Source organism: Gopherus evgoodei, chromosome 4, assembly GCF_007399415.2.
Source record: "Gopherus evgoodei ecotype Sinaloan lineage chromosome 4, rGopEvg1_v1.p, whole genome shotgun sequence".
In the NCBI taxonomy this organism is placed as follows: Eukaryota; Metazoa; Chordata; order Testudines; family Testudinidae; genus Gopherus; species Gopherus evgoodei.
This window is the reverse complement of record NC_044325.1, coordinates 72613637-72632541: the sequence shown is the minus strand read 5'-3', so window position 1 is coordinate 72632541 and position 18905 is coordinate 72613637. Positions and strand designations below refer to the sequence as shown.

General features: G+C 44.0%; 2 protein-coding genes across 13 annotated transcripts in view; both read left to right on the top strand.

Moving 5' to 3' along the window:
* Nucleotides 1-18476, top strand: part of TMEM229B (transmembrane protein 229B) — a 65061-nt gene extending 46585 nt beyond the window's left edge. For all 11 annotated transcript variants that reach the window (XM_030559753.1, XM_030559751.1, XM_030559744.1 and 8 more), the window contains one exon: nt 14222-18476. In XM_030559753.1, coding sequence (XP_030415613.1) covers nt 14249-14752 — 504 coding nt within the window. In that variant the 5' untranslated portion in view covers nt 14222-14248 and the 3' untranslated portion in view covers nt 14753-18476. The remainder of the gene's footprint in view (nt 1-14221) is intronic.
* Nucleotides 1-18905, top strand: part of RAD51B (RAD51 paralog B) — a 651811-nt gene that overhangs the window by 11253 nt on the left and 621653 nt on the right. Inside the window, exon 1 of one of the 2 annotated variants that reach the window (XM_030559742.1) lies at nt 18848-18870. The exons of the other annotated variant lie outside the window; for it this stretch is intronic. The gene's annotated coding sequence lies outside the window, so the exon portion shown is untranslated. Of the gene's footprint in view, nt 1-18847; nt 18871-18905 lie in introns of those variants that run through there. 2 annotated transcript variants of the gene reach the window in all.

Sequence of the window (18905 nt, the reverse complement as noted above, 5' to 3'; positions counted from 1 at the left end):
GCAAGGGTTTTTGGCGCCCTAGGCGCAGGGCCGGCTCACCGATCCCGTGGCTCCAGTGGACCTCCCGCAGGCATTCCTGCAGACTGTCCGCTGGCCCCCCCGGCTCCAGTGGACCTGCCGCAGGCGTGCATCACCACATCACCACTTCACTACTGCTAGCCTGGATGCAGGTTAGGCAATGGATAGTGTCCAGCATCAGAACAGAATGTCAGCATCATAGTGCTCGCTCTCAGATGCACAGAGGGGTCTTGAGAAGGGAAAATGACTAGGACTGCATGATCTCTGCATATAGCTTGCTCTGTGTAAAGGACCACATCCCAGAGTTGTTAGACTGCATCGGGGTATTGGCATGTGTGGTGAAAATATTGGTTGGGAGGAGGCAAGATACACTGGTAGAAGAAAAGGTTATTACTTACAATGGGAAGGGAGGGGAAGAATTAGCTCGCTCCCACTTCTAACTTCTGGAAGCATCTCTCTAGCCATATGTGAGGCAGAAAGATGCTTCCCCCAGGAATTTGGGCATATTCCTCTATCAAAGTCAAACAAGCTTGAGTAGAGAGTTGGTTCCTGATATGGAGGATTTGGAGAGTGGGTTGTGGTTTCAGTGTCATTATTTCCCCCCCCCCCCCCGCTCCCTCCCCATTTTATCTGCCTGGCCCACAGCATCAGCCTCTCTCTCCATATCTCCTCCAGATCACAGGAGTGGCTGACAGCCAAATCCCAATTGGCAAACTGGCATTTGAAGCCTTCACCTCAGTGCCATAACAGTATACCTCTTCTTGCAGTCCTGGGCCAGAAAATCTAGCTCTGATCCTGGAACCAGGTTTCTGTATGGTAACAGAGTCCTTTAAACATAGACTGCCAGGCATTTGCTTTGAAAGTGCCCTTGTCAACTGCAGACAGAAGTTCTTGGCTTCTGTCCTGTCAGCAAATTCTATGATTAACCACAGAAGCCTTGCCAGGCAAGGAAGGGAGTTCGGTACGGTCTGTTCCCAGGTACACAGTGGGGGAGGATGATGTGTAATTTCAATACTTAGCCCTTTTCTCTCTCTAATTCCATCAGCAGATTGGGAAGGAAGTTCCTAGAAGGAAAATGGTAGCACATGCTATTAACCCTGTTCAGACAAAACATAGAATCATAGAAATGTAGGCCTGGAAGAGTCCTCAATCGGTCATGTAGTCCAGTCCCCCGCAATGAGGCAAGACCAAGTATTATCGAGACCATGAATGATAGGTGTTTGTCCAACTTGTTCTTAAAAACTTCCAATAATGGAGATTGCACAACCTCCTTAGGTAATTTGTCCTATTGCTTAACTATCCTGACAGTTAGGACAGTTTTCCTAATGACTAACTTAAATCTTCCTTGCGGCAATGAGAGCCCATTGCTTCTTGTCCTGTCCTCAGGGATTAAGGAGAACGATTTATCACCTTGTTTATAACAACCTTTTTCATACTTGAAGACTATTATGTGCCCCCTCGGTCTTCTCTTCTCCAGACTACCCAATTTTTCAATCACATCTCATAGGTCATGTTTTCTAGACCTTTAATCATTTTTGTTGCTCTTCTCTGGACTTTCTCCAATTTGTCCACATCTTTCCCAAAGTGTGGTGCTTGGAACTGGACACAATACTCCTGCTGTGGCCTTATCAGTGCTAAGTAGAGTGGAAGAATTACTTCTCCTAGCTTGCTTACAACACTCCTGCTAATACATCCCAGAATATTAACTGTTTTTGCAATAGTGTTACATTCTCATATTTAGTTTGTGATCCACTGTAATGTCCAGATCCTTTTCTGCAGTGCTCCTTCCTAGGCAGTTGTTTCCCATTTTGTATTTGTACAATTGATCGTTCCTTCCTAAGGCCAGGTCTACATTATAGATGTCCATAGCTGTAACTACGTCGCTTAAGGGTATGAAACCCCACCTCACCCCCCTGAGCGACACAGTTCTACCAGCCTAACCCCTGGTGTAGACAGTGCTATGCTGACGGTAGAGATTCTCTTGTCCACAAAGCTACTGCCTCTCTTGGAGGTGGATTAACTATGCTGACAAAGAAGCTCTACCATCAGTGTAGTAGCATCTTCACTGAAGCGCTACAGTGGTGCACCTGCACCAATGTAGCGTTAAGTGTAGACTTGCCCTAAGTGTAGTACTTTGCATTTGGCCATATTGACTTTCATCCTATTTATTTTAGACCATTTCTCCAGTTGATCAAGATAATTTTGAATTCTAATCCTGTCTTTCAAAGCCCTTGGAAACCCTCACAACTTAGTGTCATCTGCAAAATTTATAGATGTACCTACTATGCCGTAATACAAATCATTTATGAAGATATTGAATAGAACCAGACTCAGGACAGATCCCTGTGAATCATTGATGATTACTCTCTGAGTATGTTTTTTCAACCAGTTGTGCACCCACCTTACTGTAGGTTTGTCTAGGCTATATTTCCCTGGTTTGCTTATGATGTCAGGTGAGACAGTATCAAAAACCTTACTAAAGTTGATATACACCTCTGCCCCGATAGAACATGACCCGATAGAACATGAATTCGGATATAATGTGGTAAAGCAGCAGGGAGCCCCGCCCTTTAAAGCGCCACCCGAGCCCCACTCTTTACCGCGTTATATCCTAATTTAGTGTGGAGCCCAGGGCCCTTTAAATCACTGCCCGAGCCCCGCTGCCAGAGCTCTGGCAGTGATTTAAAGGCCCCGGGGCTCTGGCCACTGCGGGGAGCCCGAGGCCCTTTAAATCCCCACCTGAGCCCGGCTGCCAGAGTTCCGGTTGTGATTTAAAGGGCCTGGGGCTCCCCATAGGCTGGAGCCCTGGGCCCTTTAAATCCCTGCCAGGGCCCCGGCAGCCAGTGGTTTCCCTAGGAATTGAAATTAGGGGGGGTATTCGAATTTACGTGGGGGGTGTCAGGTCGAATGAGATATATAAAAGAGATATGAATAAAGTAAATGTTTTGTTAGGATTGTGCAAATTTAACATAAGGAAAATGCAAGTTACACCAAAACACATAACAGATCTAGATTTCTAAAAAAAAAAAAATATTAAAAAAATGTATTTAATTTAAACTGACTTTTGAAAAGTAAGCCATCATGGGATAAGAGGGCAGTCCTCTCATGGATCAGTAACTGGTTAAAAGATGGGAAACAAAGGGTAGGAATAAATTATCAGTTTTCAGAATGCAGAGAGATAAATAGTGGTATCCTTTAGGGGTCAGTACTGGGACCAGTACTGTTCAACATATTCATCTGGAAAAATGGGTAAACAGTGAGGTGGCAAAATTTGCAGATGATACAAAACTATTCAAGATAGTTAAGTCCCAGGCAGACTACGAAGAGCTACAAAGGAATCTTGCAAAACTGGGTGACTGGGCAACAAAATGGCAAATTAAATTCAATGTTGATAAATGCAAAGTAATGCACATGGGAAAGCTATCTCAACTATACATACAAAATGATGCCATCTGAATTAGATGTTAACACTCATGAAAGAGATCTTGGAGTCACCCAGTTGTGGATAGTTTTCTGAAAACATCCATTCAATGTGCAGCAGCAGTCACAAAAGCAAACAATGTTGGGAATCATTAAGAAAAGGATAGATAATAAGACAGAAAATATCACATTGCCTCTGTATAAATCCACGGTACGCCCACACCTTGAATAGTGTGTGCAGATCTGGTCACCCATCCTAAAAATATATATATTGGAATTGGAAAAGGTACAGAGATGGGCAACTAAAATGATCAGGGGTATGAAACAGGAGGAGAGATTAAAATGACTGGGCATTTTCAGCTTAGAAAAGAGATGACTAATGGGGATATGATAGATGTCTACAAAATCTTGACTGGTGCAAAGAAAGTGAATAAGGAAATTTTATTTAATCCTTCACATAACAGAAGAACTAGCAGTCACCCAGTGAAATTAATAGGCAGCAGGTTTTAAAAAAAGAAAAGGAAGTACTTCTTCACACAATATAAAGTCAACCCAGGGAACCCTTTGCCAGTGGATGCTGTGAAGACCAAAACTATAACAGGATTATAAAAAGAACTAGATAAATTCCTGGAGAACAGGTCCATCTGTGGCTATTAGCCAGGATGGGGAGGAATGCAATACCATGCTCTGAGTGTCCCTAGCCTGTTTGCCGAAGCTGGGAATGGGCAACAGGGGATGGTCACTTGATGATTACCTGTTCTGTTCATTCCCTCTGAAGCACCTGGCCTTGGCCACTGTTGTAAGACGGTACTGGGCTATATTGACCATTGGTCTGACCCAGTATGACCATTCTTATGTAAAAATTAATTATAATAATAAAAATGTTTAGTACAGAAACTCCCCAATATAATGACCTCCCAAGATAGCAACAATGTGAAATAACAACCTTGGCAAATAATACATTTTAAAAATCTTGGCCTACTAGGAAACATGTTTATGTAAGTTTCCATTCCCAGTCACAAATCTAGCTTTCTGGAGCAAAGTGACTAAAATATAGTCCAATAAACAAATATTTATTTAACATGCCCCTCACTTTTCCCTCCACCGCACTCCACTCACCGGTGTTGTCCTTGTCAGTGGAGACTCAGAGTTCAGAGGTGCTTTCACGTGAGTACCTCTTCCAGGTGGGGGACAAGAAGGCACTTTGCTTGTTCCTCCAGCTGCTCACTGTTCTGTCTGGTCACATCTGTTCGTTGTGCCACCATTCACTCCACCACTCTGTTGCCAATGGCCCTGGGCAGTCACCTTCGGCTGCCACCTGCCACTGTGACCTCTGCGAGTTGGTCTCTTGAGGTTCCACCAGCTCTCAGTGATTTCAGCTGAGCTCTCAGTGCAGGAACCTCGCTTGCTGCTAGTGCAGTCTGGGCTGTCTCTTACACAAAAACACTGTACCCACAGGAACACTGTCCCCACAACAGGACTAAGCACTTAGACCTGATTGTCAGTGATTTCAGCTGCAGTGGTCACTTAACAGAACAAAAGACTTTCTATGGAGCCTAATCAGCTCTGTCTTTAAACAGTGGAGAGGGACAGGTCCCCACCCTCTCTCTTGATGTCTTCAGATCATCACAGGCTAAGTACAGTTCTACTGCCCTTTACTCATACAATAATAACAACATTTCATCCCCCATTCCCCCCACATTCAAGTGGTTTGTAACCCAACCCCAGCCAAAATCTATCACTTGGACAACACAGCTCTGTTTGCTGGATACCTAGGTAGATTAGGTGTGAATGTAAATAATATAAAATGGCCCTGAAGCCTTTCCCTGCAGCCCCAGCTCATCACTAGCTGTCAAGGAGAGCTCATTTAGACTTTGCTTACAAATTATCGTTTGAAATTATTAGGTTGGCCAACATCACCGAAACGAATGCACTGGCATCATAAAAAAACAGCTGTATAAGAAAGCAAGGAAGCTAGTCTATGTTCATACTTTTCAAATCTATTATACTTTTTCAGATACACATTTTATCATACGCTGTATAAGCTTTTAAAGTGTGTGTTAATATTTCAGTTTAAATTCAGATTTCTAAACAGTCACTGAATTGATATGTAACTAGCTCACAAAACTGGGGGGGGGGTTGGGGAAATTCAGGGAGGGTGTAGGGAAATCACTGCTGGCAGCCACACTTGGGTGGTGATTTAAAGGGCCAGAGGCTCCAGTCGCTGCAGGGAGCTGCTGGCCTTTTAAATCCCTGCCTGAATTCCGCTACCGGAGCTCTGGCAGCTGGAGCACCGGGCCCTTTAAATCATCACCAGGGAAGCTGGTCCGGTCTAGCACAGCATAGCAGCTTTTGCCGGTACGCCGTACTGGACCAAACCCGATATAATGCAGTCTTACCTATAAGGCAGTGAGATTTTTTGGCTCCCGAGGACCGCGTTATATCGGGGTAGAGGTGTGTATCACAGCTACTGGTTCCATCCCACCTCTGGACCACAAGGAGTGTAAGGCTTATCCTGTCAAAGGAGGCTAGGTTGATTTGACAAGAACAAATCCATGTTGACTATTACTTATTACTTCTAGCCGCTTACAAATTGATTGTTTGTCCCATTATCTTTCTGGGTACCAAAATTAAACTGTCTGGTCTAGAATTCCCTGGGTTGTCCTTATTCCGCTTTTTATAGTTAGGTACTCTATCTGTACTTTTCCAGTCCTCTGGGATCTCTCCCGTCCTCCATGAGTTCTCAAAGATAATCACTAATGGCTCAGAGAGCTCTTCAGACAGTGCCTTAAGTATTCTAGGATGTATTTTGTGAGGCCCTGCCAACTTGACATCTAACTTGTCCTGCCTGGTCTACGCTGAAGCGCTACAATGGCCTAGTTGCAGGGGTGCAGCTGAGCCGCTGTAGCATTTTAAGGGTCGATGTCTCCTAAGTCAGTGCTTCTCAGGCTATCTGATGTGGGGGACCGGCAGTTTTTTTTCCCAGTGTGCCAGGGACTGGTGCCATATTATTATCCTATTTGACGCTCTTATGAGGAAACTCGCCGTGGACCGGTGCCGGTCCGCAGACCACCACTTTGAGAAGCACTGTCCTAAGTAATTCTTAACTTGTTCTTTCTCTATTTTAGCCTGAGATCCTACACCATTTACACTGATGTTTCCTGTGTTAGTTGTCCGATGACTGCTAACCTTTTTGGTGAAAACTGAAGCAAAAGAACCTAAAGAAGAGCTCTGTATAGCTTGAAAGCTTCTCTCTTTCACCAACAGAAGTTCAATAAAAGATATTACCTCACCCACCTTGTCTCTTTTATCCTGGGACCAACAAGGCTACAACACTGCATGAAACAAAAGAAGGCACTTAACACTTTGGCCATTGCTGCATTTTCATGCTAAGTTTGAAGGCACCTATACATCCGAAGAAGTGGGAACTAAATTTTAGTCTCTAAGGTGCCACAAGTACTCCTGTTCTTTCACTTTAAACATTTGAAATGTAAAGTGAATCTAGTGCTGGAGAAAGGTGCCAGTTTCACAGCCTTGAATAATTGAAGTCATCTGGTTTTTTCCACTCAACTTTCTAGAAAACCATCTCCTACTGAGAGCTAACTTTAATAGCAGTGATGACATCTGGTCAATTAGGAAACAAAAAAATATATAATTAATTCTTCTTATAACAATCTATAGTCCACTAACAACCCCCATCCCAAGCTGCCTTTTTTCCTTCTTCTCTGCCCCTACCCCATGAATGGGCCACTTCACCTTGAACGGTCCCTTGAAATATGTGTTAACTTCTTATGCTAAACAGTTTGTTCCACCTTGTATTTAGCTGTGACACCCTGTGTATCTCTACACTGCAATTAAAAACCCAGGACTGGCCTGTGCTAGTTAACTCTGGATCACATTAGCGGGCTATTTAATTGCTGTGTACACGCTCGGGCTGGAGCCCGGGCTCTAGGACCCTGTGAAATGGCTCAGGATGCAGCCCAAGCTCAAACATCTACACTGCAGTTAAACAGCCCCTTAGCCCAAGCACTGTCAGTTTGAGTCAGCTGGCATGGGCCAGCTGCAGGTTTTTAATTGCACTGTAGACATACATTCTGAGTATATTTCCCATACCAGGAGGAAGAGCTCTGTGTGGCTTGAAAGCTTCTCTCTCTCACCAACAGAAGTTGGTCCAATGAAATATATTACCTCACTCACCTTGTCTCTAGAACTAATTTATATCAATCTTTGCAGGCAGCTTTCTTAGCCAAAAAAGTGCCCATATGTGACATCCTGTGAACAGGATGTGACGACAAATTACTCCAGAGGAATGGGGTTTCATCTGGAAAAGAGGACCAGCAACATCAGTAGGTAGCACAATAAAAGAAAATGTCTTTAAGATACTATGCCAATGGCACCTCACACTAGTCAGGTTAAAATAGAGAGATTAAATGGTGAAGAAAGTGTGGTGAAAAAGAGGATTTTAATGCATATATGGTGGATACGTCCAGTCATTAGACAGTATTGGGATGCAGTCTGTAACAAAATACCACAAATTGTTAGATGTTTATTACCAAATGATCCGTTGGTAATCCACCTTGGGCTCCTTATTGCAAATGGTCAGGCACAAAGAGAAAAAGAATTCATCTCTCATCTTCTAGCAAATGCTCTGCTATCAGTAGCCTTTCATTGGAAAAAGAAAAATAGCCCAACTATGGAGGAATGGTTTAAATAAAAAAGTGGAGGAGGTTGTGGTTATGGAAAAATTAACACACCAATTATATACCCAGCAAAATAGAGGATAGATAGATACTTAGATATTTGGTTATCTTTTATTCAGTATTCAGACACGGTGCATTCACTTGCAAAAACAAAACTCCACCTGTCTGTTTTTTTAAATGTTAAAATTTGATATTCAACAGACCTAGTAAGTCTATGTGTAATCGGAGATTTCACTCCATTTAATAAAATCACTAGGAACAACTTTGGGGTTTTAATGATGCTGACTCTGTAATTTGGCAACACCCTGCTAAATAGGAAGAGCTAATGATGACTGTAGTCCTGTATAGTATCTCTTTAAACAACAGCTCACTGTTGTAATGATTATTTGTTTCTGATATTTATATGGCAAAGATTTCTAAACATGTAAGAACTTCCTGAATATATAAAGTTGTTGTTTTTTTTATATTTAAAGTGCTGCATGAGCAGTAGCAGAACAAGCTTTGCCTATGCTGCCCTCTGCCAGGAGGACCTGAAGGGACGACCGCCAGGGGTTGGAGAGGAGTGCAGTCTCTGTGCCCCATTCACTTTCTGCTGTGAACAGTCAGCAATGTGCAATCTGCAGGACTGGCTTTCGGGAAGTGGACACCTGTCTTGCTGGGAATTGCACTGATTTACTCCACCTCATTTCCCACCGGTGATAGAAGAGCTATCAACTCTTAAGAGCTTTTTGATCACTATCACAGTGATTCCATTAGAAATCCTGTCATCACATTCAAGCTTCTGTTTGCCTTTAAGACCCTTCACAAATCTGCTCCTCCCTGCTCATTCGTTCTTGTTTCTTATCACATCTACCCTCCATTTCATAAGTTTTTAGGGCCAGAAAGAATCACTGTGATCATTTAGGGTATGGCTACACGTGAAATTTCAAAGCGCTGACGCGGCAGCGCTTTGACGTGCGAGTGTGGTCGCAGCACCAGCGCTGCACGTACTCCACATCTTGATGGGGTTTAGCTTGCAGCGCTGGGAGCCGCGCTCCCAGCGCTGCGGCACTGTTTACACTGGCGCTTTACAGCGCTGTATCTTGCAGCGCTCGGGGTTTTTTTTTTTCACACCCCTGAGCGAGAAAGTTGCAGCGCTGTAAAGCGCCAGTGTAGCCAAGACCTTAGTCTGCTTCTTCAACAAGTGGCTCCATGCTTTCTTTCAGGATGCCCCTTGTACATAAAATGCTGTCTTTGAATGAATCTGTAAGGCCACTAATCTCGCCTCCTTCCTATCCCTCCCCCAGAACCACTTCTGCTGTGATATTTACAAGAAATCAGCCAAGCAGCGAAGGCTAGGTGGTGTGGTGCTTGGGGATTAGATGGATTTTATAAACACTTAGATGATTTAGAACCATTGTGTTGTGCAATTGCTAATCTGTGTAACTCTGTAATCTTATTGTTTCTTGCATCTCCCCCTCACGCTTCCTTTCTGTTTGTTATTCACATGTTGCATCTTGAATAGAATAGAATGTAAGCACTTCAGGGTAAGCGCCGCGGCTTCCTATACATTTGCACAGTGCCTAGCAGGATATGGTCTGATTTCATTTGAGGCCAATGGGCATTACCAAAATCCAGCAAAAGAGAAATGCAGACTTTGTTTCGGAATCTTTTAATCAGTGAGGAACCTCAGGGGCTAGATGTAGAGCTGGTTGGAAATTTTTCAATGGGTCATTTTCCCGTGGGAAAATGCTGATTCACTGCTGTTGAAATGTTCCATGGGAACATGTGAATAGCCTCAGATCTTCCTCAGAACACAGGCAGGTTTCAAATCTAGCATGGATTCTTGCCATCCTTAGTAGCCTCAGTGGTGGACTGCCCTGGAGTTGGGATGCTTGGGCATCCAGGTCCCATGGCTGCACAGCAAGGCATCTGGGAGCCAGGGCCAAGTGGAGAGCTTCAGAGCTTTGGCTTCCAAGAAGATATTTTGATTAGAAATTTTCTAAATGAAACATTCTGGTTATTTCAAAATGTTTTTTATCAGAATTGCCCTTCTGCAGGAAATTTTGAAGTTGCTACTTTTCATTTTGAAACAGTGACTTTTTTTCTCCCAAAGTGTTGAAATTTCTCACAGAAAGGGGCATTCTGACTTTCAGACCACTCTGGTTAGGAATTGATGGGGTTGTCACTTGAGGCATATGTATAAGGATAATGTTGCCACAGAATTCGCTGGGAGTTATGTACATTGGTGTGGCTGACAGTGCTGTCAGTTGATAAGTGCATGGTTACCTGGTTCATTCCCAGCACAGCTGATAATTGTGGGCAGTTGAGTTTTCATTAGTGATTGTCACAAGGCTCAAAAAAGACCAGTTATGGTCTGTCTGGTGAACTAGCTGCTAGTGCAAAGTATGGCCTGCAGGAGGCCTGTGTTCAGTTTCTGGCCCCAGTCCTCCATTGTGTGGACTAGACACCTATTTGGAGAGAAGAGAGAACGTTGACTCGGCCTCAGGTTAGTCCCGGGGATGGATAATTATCTAATAAATATGGAGTGTATATTATCAGTAAAGAATGGCTTTCCTCTGAGAGCACCACAACACAGCTCTGGGAATGCTGGCTCTGCCCTGGAAGGGGTGCAGTTTTAGTCTGGACTGAGTGTTTGGTCACCAGTGGGCAGGCATACGGCAACAGGACTTGAACAGAAGCAGTTGTGACTTTGAGAGAAGGTGCTTATTGCATCTTTCAATGCTTCTCTTGCTGAGTTTTTATTTTGTAAGGCCCCAGAACATTTTGAAAAGACATTTCTGAACTTACTAGAAAGAAAGACCTGAGTTTGCAGAAAGCATTGGGGCTGTAGGAGTTCTCAACCAACAGAATGCAAATACAGCTCCTACAGAGTGGGGAGGAAGTTAGAAAGGCTTATGGAAATTGTTTAGAAGAACCTCAGCCCTGGACTGTGTCCTCCCCTCTCCACTCCAGACACTGATAGCTCCCTGTGCCTTGTCTTCCCTGGATAGGAATAGTTCTTCTGATCCTTCTCATAACTCCTGTCCTCCCTTAGACACTGTCCTGGCCTCCCCCCACCCCGTCTCCTATTCCTAACTCTAACTAGGTATATATATCAGTTTTCTCTTGAAATCATGTGAAAATGGAGGAATGATATGAAAACTCATTGGCCCAGGTCTCTCAGCTGTGCTGAGAAGGAACCAAGTAACAGCACACTGAATAACTGCTGGCAGTTCCCCATATCACCCTCAGGAACATTAGTGACATGCACTGCACTGAAGCTCTCAGTGGAGATGTTACACCTACACACGTCTCAGGCAACAACCCTATTGCCCTCTAATCCTCAGAGTTTCTTGGTTGATTAAATCATTCTTAGGTTAGGGTCTGAATGGCTCAGAGAATTTTCTAATGACTCTGTAGTCTTTCACTTGTGGGTCAACCAGTTTGATATTGACTCAAAGTCTGCAGCACCTGAAGGCTGGTCAGTGGCCTATGTAAAATGGGGTTAGTGGGAGGCACGGTATGGCTTTGCAGGTATCCTGTCCTCAGCCCCCTCTGGCTTCTTGCAGTAATTGGTTCCCATGCCAGAATACTTAAAGTAAGACCCCTCTAGTTGGGTATCATTTATTAATTCTTATTGGCACTTTGTCCACCCAGTTCCAAACCTTCTTCCATGTAAATCAGGAGTCCTATAGCCATGCCTCTATGGCTTGTGCTATGATTAAAGCAGGGGGTTTTCTCCATGACTGAGGAATCCCATGGCCTCCTGCTGAGGGCAGGCCTATACTGTGATTAGAGCCAGTTTCCAGCTCTACTTCACAAAGCACCTCTTCTCTCCTTTGGTTCAGGGGGGCCCACAGCCCTCCTGGGGCTCTGCTTGGCAGACAGGCAGTCTCCTTTCTGAGCTGTCTGCCTTTTCTCCTCCTTTTAGTTTTCTGGGGACTTATCTCTAGGCGTGGACTGACTTTTAACATATGATCTACCTGTTATGTGGCTACACTAATTTTTTCCACCTGAGGAGGAGGGTTGAATGAGTCATAGGTGAGACTGGACCCATTACCTCATAAAGGGGCCAGTCACCCTGTCAAGTGGGTCTCAGTTCATTGCCTAGTGGGACAGGTGTGCACTTCATAAAAAACATGACAGTGGGCGCTGGTTGGTCATCTTAATGGTTCTCATATAAGAGTGAGTGGGCCATGGGCACTCATTTGTCTTCCCGATGTTCAATACTACCCCGATCCTTCTCCTTTCTCAGAAACAAATAGCAGATTAACCTCCTCTCCCCACAATTTTCCTTCCCTTTATGCCATTTTTAGGTAAATCTCTTTCCTCTGCCATCTTCACTCTGTCCATTATTTACATGCCTTTTCTCCTTTGGAAGTCTTCCTTCTCTCCCAAACAAATCGTTCTCTCACTCACCTCCCACCAGTACCTCACCTCCAGTGCAATTTCATACTGTATAGAGAGAGGCATCATGTTACAGAGCAGGGAAGTTTTACGCTCTCTCTCTGGCATTGATAAGACCACACCTGACATTCTGCAGTCAGTTCTGGGTATCTTGTACCATAAAACTGTCCAGAGGGCGCCTGAGGAAGGAAGTTAGAAAGCAGCATCTGAACAAGGGACTGGAGAAACTGATTTGTAAGGATAGATTTTAAAAAAAGTGAATTGGTCAGATTTGTTTCTGGTGTAACTCTACTCAAGTCAATGGAGTTACACCAGGATGAACTTGGGACAATGTGTATAGCAGAGGTCAGCAACCTTTCAGAAGTGCTGTGCTGAGTCTTCATTTATTCACTCTAATTTAAGGTTTCACGTGCCAGTAATACCTTTTAACGGTTTTAGAAGGTCTCTTTCTATAGGTTTATAATATATAACTAAACTATTGTTGTCTGTAAAGTAAATAAGGTTTTTAAAATGTTTTAAGAAGCTTAATTTAAAATTAAATTAAAATGCAGTGCCTCCTGGACCGGTGGCCAGGACCCAGGCAGTGTGACTGCCACTGAAAATCAGCTCGTGTGCCTCCTTCAGCACACATGCCATAGGTTGCCAACCCCTAGTGTATAGCTTGGCTAAGCAGTGATTAAGATAGGCTAAATCTCTACAGATATTTGAAGGATGTAATAGTAATTGTTTGAGAGGGGGAGAGTTGAACTTGTTTAGGGTGATGAAGAAGTTACTCCCTTTTAAAATCTTTTTCTCCACCCTCATATCTCTTCCTGTAACTTACATTCCTGTATACAGACACAGGGTCCTTGTTCCAAACCCCCACTCAGCATGACTAACTACATTTCTACCCTCAGCTTTCCTTTTTATTCTCACTCTTTATGCTTCCAGAAGCCAAACTTGAATGTATTTCAATAGATCTCTTGTGCCTTTTGACTGTAAATCAGGCAATTCTGTATTATATCAAATGCTTCCCTGAATCCCAGATATCTTATGTCTGCCAGTTCCTTAATGTTCAGCAACAGTTCAGTTGAACAGGGGCAGGTGTAACAGCTGAGAACACTCCTCTTTGTTTCTCTCACTAGCCAGTTAAAAGGGCACCCTCAAATCCCTGTTTGCTAAACTGAGATTTCTGGGGGCATGAACCATGGAGGGCACCATAAGGGTCTAAGATTATTTCAATACCTTACTTGCCTCATCTGTCCTATATTGCCTGGGATTCAGCAAAGTAGGGGTAAGTGCTACTTCTTTCAGAACTAAAGGACTTTTTCCTCCTGTATTCTTCATAGTATTACTTGTTTCCAGTAAGCTGATTTGTAGTCACGCTACCCTTTATCTCCCTCATTACCACTGAGTACCAGCTCAATCCAAGTCCTCCTGGTAGTGCAGTGTGAAGGAAACCTTCCTGCTGCTGCCTGACAGCCAGCCTCTTAATCACCAATCTGTCAGCTTTCACCAGCACTAAGATTAATGCTAGGAAGAATGAAACCACTTAAGGTTTTTTTCATCTCTGGTTAATCCCATCATCAAAAGGGATATGTCTCATTTTCTCGATTTCTCTCTTGTCAGTGTTGTTAATGTACTCGTATTCCTCCCAATGAGATGAGACCCAGTGATGTCCTTATTGATTTTCTGCCTGTCTTTGTTCCTTTCAGAGTTCCGGCTGGGGACTGTGTGGAAAGATGGCAGCTGCAGAACCCCTGACTGCCTTCTCACGGTGGTACCTGTATGCCATTCATGGCTATTTCTGTGAGGTGATGTTTACGGCTGCCTGGGAGTTTGTGGTCAACTTTAACTGGAAGTTCCCAGGTGTCACCAGTGTCTGGGCGCTCTTCATCTATGGCACCTCCATACTCATCGTGGAGAAGATGTACCTGTATCTGAAAGACAAGTGTAACATTTTAGTGCGATGTCTAATTTACACCCTCTGGACATACCTTTGGGAGTTCACAACTGGCTTCATCCTGCGCCAGTTTAACGCCTGCCCTTGGGACTATTCACAGTTTGATTTTGACTTCATGGGCCTCATCACCCTAGAGTATGCCATCCCATGGTTCTGTGCTGCATTCATCATGGAGCAGCTGGTTATCAGGAACACCTTGCGCTTGCGATTTGATGAAAATGCTGAGCCAGGGGACCCCACCGCCACAATTGCCTTGGCCAACGGCCATGTCAAAACCAATTGAACAATAACCCAACACCACACTTAAAGTGAGAGAGCCCACCCACATCCCAGACTGGTCTCAAAGACTGATACTTCCTGTACGATCCCCTTTATGATGGGGGCATGCATGGGATATAGCAGAATAAAAATGGAACCAATAGATTTTCTATGGATTTTATGTTTTTGGCCATAAGAAGCAATGTCAGCTACTTGTTGGTTAGGTAGTTTCTGACTTGTAAATTATTATGGAAAAAAAAGTCTTGTTAGCTGCATTTTACTGGATGTGGAGAAATGAGAGAAAACGCTACAGTTGAAATGTATACAAAAAACAAACTAGTGGATGGGCATAGATGCCCCGGCTAAATTAGTGATTTGGCTTATTCCATTAGGCAATATTCAGGTGCTTGCTTGCAACCAATACCTCCCATGGGACCTGAGATGCTGCAGGATCAAGGAAAATCAATCTGCTGTTGAGAACTACCCAACAGTGGTGCTCTACTGGGGAGATAGACAGCGCCCCCTCTCGTGGTCTCCCTGACCTTCCCCTGAGGTTCTTTATTGCACCATAGTATGTTATGGTGCTGGACATCTTGCTGGATTTATATGAAACTTGTACTTTTTGAATTCTCAGTCCTGATGCTCACTTGAGAGTTTTCCCCGCTCCTTTTTATAAATAAAAGGTCTTTTCTGCCGGGTGTATTCCACCATACTCTGTGCAATCTGAATCATGGCAAAGTGGCCAAAGAGAGAAAGAGCTGAAGTCTTCCCTTCACAGTGGAACTCATCACAAGAGCTGCTCCAAGCTCCAGCTCCATTTCCAGCCAGGCAAACCCAATGGAGATGTAAACGCCACCTGGGATTTTCTGCCTTCCTTCCCAGGGATTTCTCTGTCACTAAGGATGCTGATGACTTAATTCTGACTGCAGCCCCTTGCGCTGCCTGATGTCAAAATCCTCATTTGACTAAGGCAGCAACCAGGAATCAGTCGGAGTCCTCTGGGACAGACTATATCGCCTGTGTCTGTTTCCTCTTGCACCAGTTGATCTTGTCTCAGCCTGGCCCAGTGTTCTTCTCTGAGTACTGACTTTATTTTCCCTTCCCAAATGCTATTTTAAACTAAGTACAGCAAACCCTCTCCATAAAGCTGATTTGGACAGCACAGGATGAGCCTCACTTCCTGATATCAGGGAGTACGTTAAAAAAGAAAGTTTCTAAGGAGCACAGTAGAGCTATTCCTCAATTTCCTCCTGATGAGGATGGGGTTGGGTTGTGAGAGGGGCAGCAGGGAGGTGGAAAGGCTGCAGGGTATTGTTGCTCTATTTTAGAGCTATCTCAGCTAGAGAGAGTTTCAAATTTAGCCACTTGGAAACAATTCTGAGGCTACTGGGGAGGTGGTGGCATGAAAGATGCATAGCTCTGGCAGCCACACATTAATTGTTTGTCCTGAGGACTCTCCTTGGCTGCTGTCATAAGCAACAAGGATGCATTGTACCACATGGCAGTCATCTCTCACTCAGAGCTTTATGAGGAGGATGTGCTGTAAATAGGATATGGGGCCTGATTAATTCCAGGTGTCATTCCACCAAAGTCAGTGGCATTGTACCAGCAATGAATTTGGTTCAAGATGTGAATGTGTGTGTGATTGTGGAGTCTCTCTTTTCTGTTGTGTTGGGAATGGTTGGATTATTACCAGGTTGCTCCATGACTGTTCTCTCTTGCCAGCACTCAGCCCATAAATCTGCCCATTGGTCTGTGGAATTCCATTCCAGAGGGAAAAGAAACTCTGTTGCTATCAGTGGAATTGTTTGTTGATTCCTGTTCAGAAGCAGCAGCGTTACCAACACACACAGTGTTAATTTTTTCTGTACTGCACAAAATGCAATTGTTTTATTCCTCCCTATGCCCCATTTCACATGATATCCTTTGCCGGCAACGGACATGTGAAAGCAGTGGCAGCAAGGAGTTAATGAGCTCTGTCCTGTGGTATGCAATGCCTCCTGAAATACCCAGAACATAGAGAGAGGTATTAGTGTTCCCTTTTTGTAGTTCATTTAATTAAACCAACAAACGAACAGAGAACAGAAACGTGTTTTCCATGCTATGATGCCAGTACCATGAAATCAAAGAAATAAATAGGTTCAGTTTATCAGCCAGGTAAATGATGGTTTCAGATATTTAGATCTCAGCAAAATAATCCCTTTGGGTGTACAAATGATATGGATGAGTAATTAGCACATGGGGGCAATTCATAGGCAGTAGAGTCAGATATTTGAGGGTCAGGTGGGGGAGAGGAGGTGCAGACAGGAACTGGGACATGCCTATCCGTTGTGGCAGTTGCATTCATGAAGAGAATGTGTGAGGGTGACTAACCTCAGTGTCTAAATCCAAGTACCTTCTAGCTGCCCAGTTTAACTCTGGTGTAGCACTGCCTTCCGTGCAGCATGCAATGTCTGCATCAGTCATGCCCTCACTTTGAAGCAGGTTGCACTGGAACCTTGCCGTTATGGAAACATTAAGAAGGTTTAAGTGGCTTAGTGAATTGGCAGAACAACCAATGACCCCACAGTTATGACTCTTTGGTGGGGGCAGCTATCCACTGTGGTGACCAGCACCTCAATCGCATGTTCTTTGGCTTTAGAAATTCCCCCAGTGCCACTGTTCTTGCACAGCTGCATAACAATGAGTGGCTCACTTAAGGAATGGTCCCTGAGTGGCCTTTGCCATGTGGCTATATCATGCAAATCAAACTCAGTTGCCCCCGAATTATCATTGTGGCACCTATTCAAGCTTCTTTTTCACCAATGACTGACAAATACCGCTCAGCTCTTGCACCCTCACAGGGCTCTAATTTACCCACAAAAGTGCACTTTATTTGCAGTTTGCACACCAGGAACTGAATTGGACCCAGTACACTATTAAATCACTGTGTAGCATCCACTGGGTACTCTCCTACTATTACTGGGTACCCTGGCACCTTCCAACAAAGACACCATTGGCCAGATTTCCAAAAGTGCTGAGTGCTCTCCAGTTCCCGTTTTCAATGGTACCTGCTAGGTGCTGAGCACTTCTGAAAAGCTGGCTATGTATCTGCTGTTACACCATGCAGGGCTCATTTCTCTTTCTCAAGAGCAATGGTGGCTGCAATCAGAGATTTAATTTCCCATTCAATACAAGTGAATACTACTGATAACCTTTTACAACAAGGGCGCCCAAGCTACATGACAGCAAGACCCACATTAGCAGCTCTTCAGGAGCCATACTTAATGTGCAGAGACATTTAGATACAAAATTTATCACACACACCCCCAGACCCACACACGAAGGCCTAATATTTGCTTGTACATGTATCTTCAATAGATTAAAATTGCCTGTTTGAGTTCACCAGCAATAAAAACTTGTGATTTATCAGCTTTGTCCTCACTCTGCAGCTTCTGGGAGGGTGGCCCAGAGCTGCATTTTTAGATACGATGGGCCACATTTAACCCTCGGGCTTCACTCTGGGCACCTCTCTCATATTTCAAGAGCACCTTCCATCCCAAAGGATCCCCAAGCAAGTCACAAAATATATACACTGGTGCTTTGTGCATGAGAGCTGGCTCTAGCGCCAGCATGGTGATCGTTCCTGCTTTGAAGAACTTGCCAGTGCAGAACGGTTGATATTAAAGCAAAGTCAGCTAAACTGTTTGTTTAATTTCAGCATTATGATCTAGATGCAGGGATACCAATATACCAGGTTCTGAAAAGTCTTCCCACTGCTTCTGGTCTAAGTCTGTTTTGTACTTGAAATCCTCCTTGCGTAGAGCTAATCCCATCAAAGCTTTGCTTGAACTACAAATAGTTGTTTAAAAATAAAAGTAAGTGAAGAAAGAACTGGAAGCTAGAACAGGTTTGGAATTAGCAAGCAGGTAACCCGAGACCTTCTGGGTGCAGCAGCATTGATTGTCAGTAACCAATGTACCAAAACCTGCACCGAGGGAAAAGGGATCTCATATTTAATTTGAACTTCTGCTCTTTCTGCGATATGAATATTAGTACACAAATCACTAGTGAGATGAGACTTTCACATGAGTTAAAACAAAATGTCCTTTTGTTTTAGCCTGGCTTGACTTTTCTGAATTGATGCAACATACCATGCAAGAGGTAAGTTTACAGACCAGTGCTCTCTCTGCTTCCAG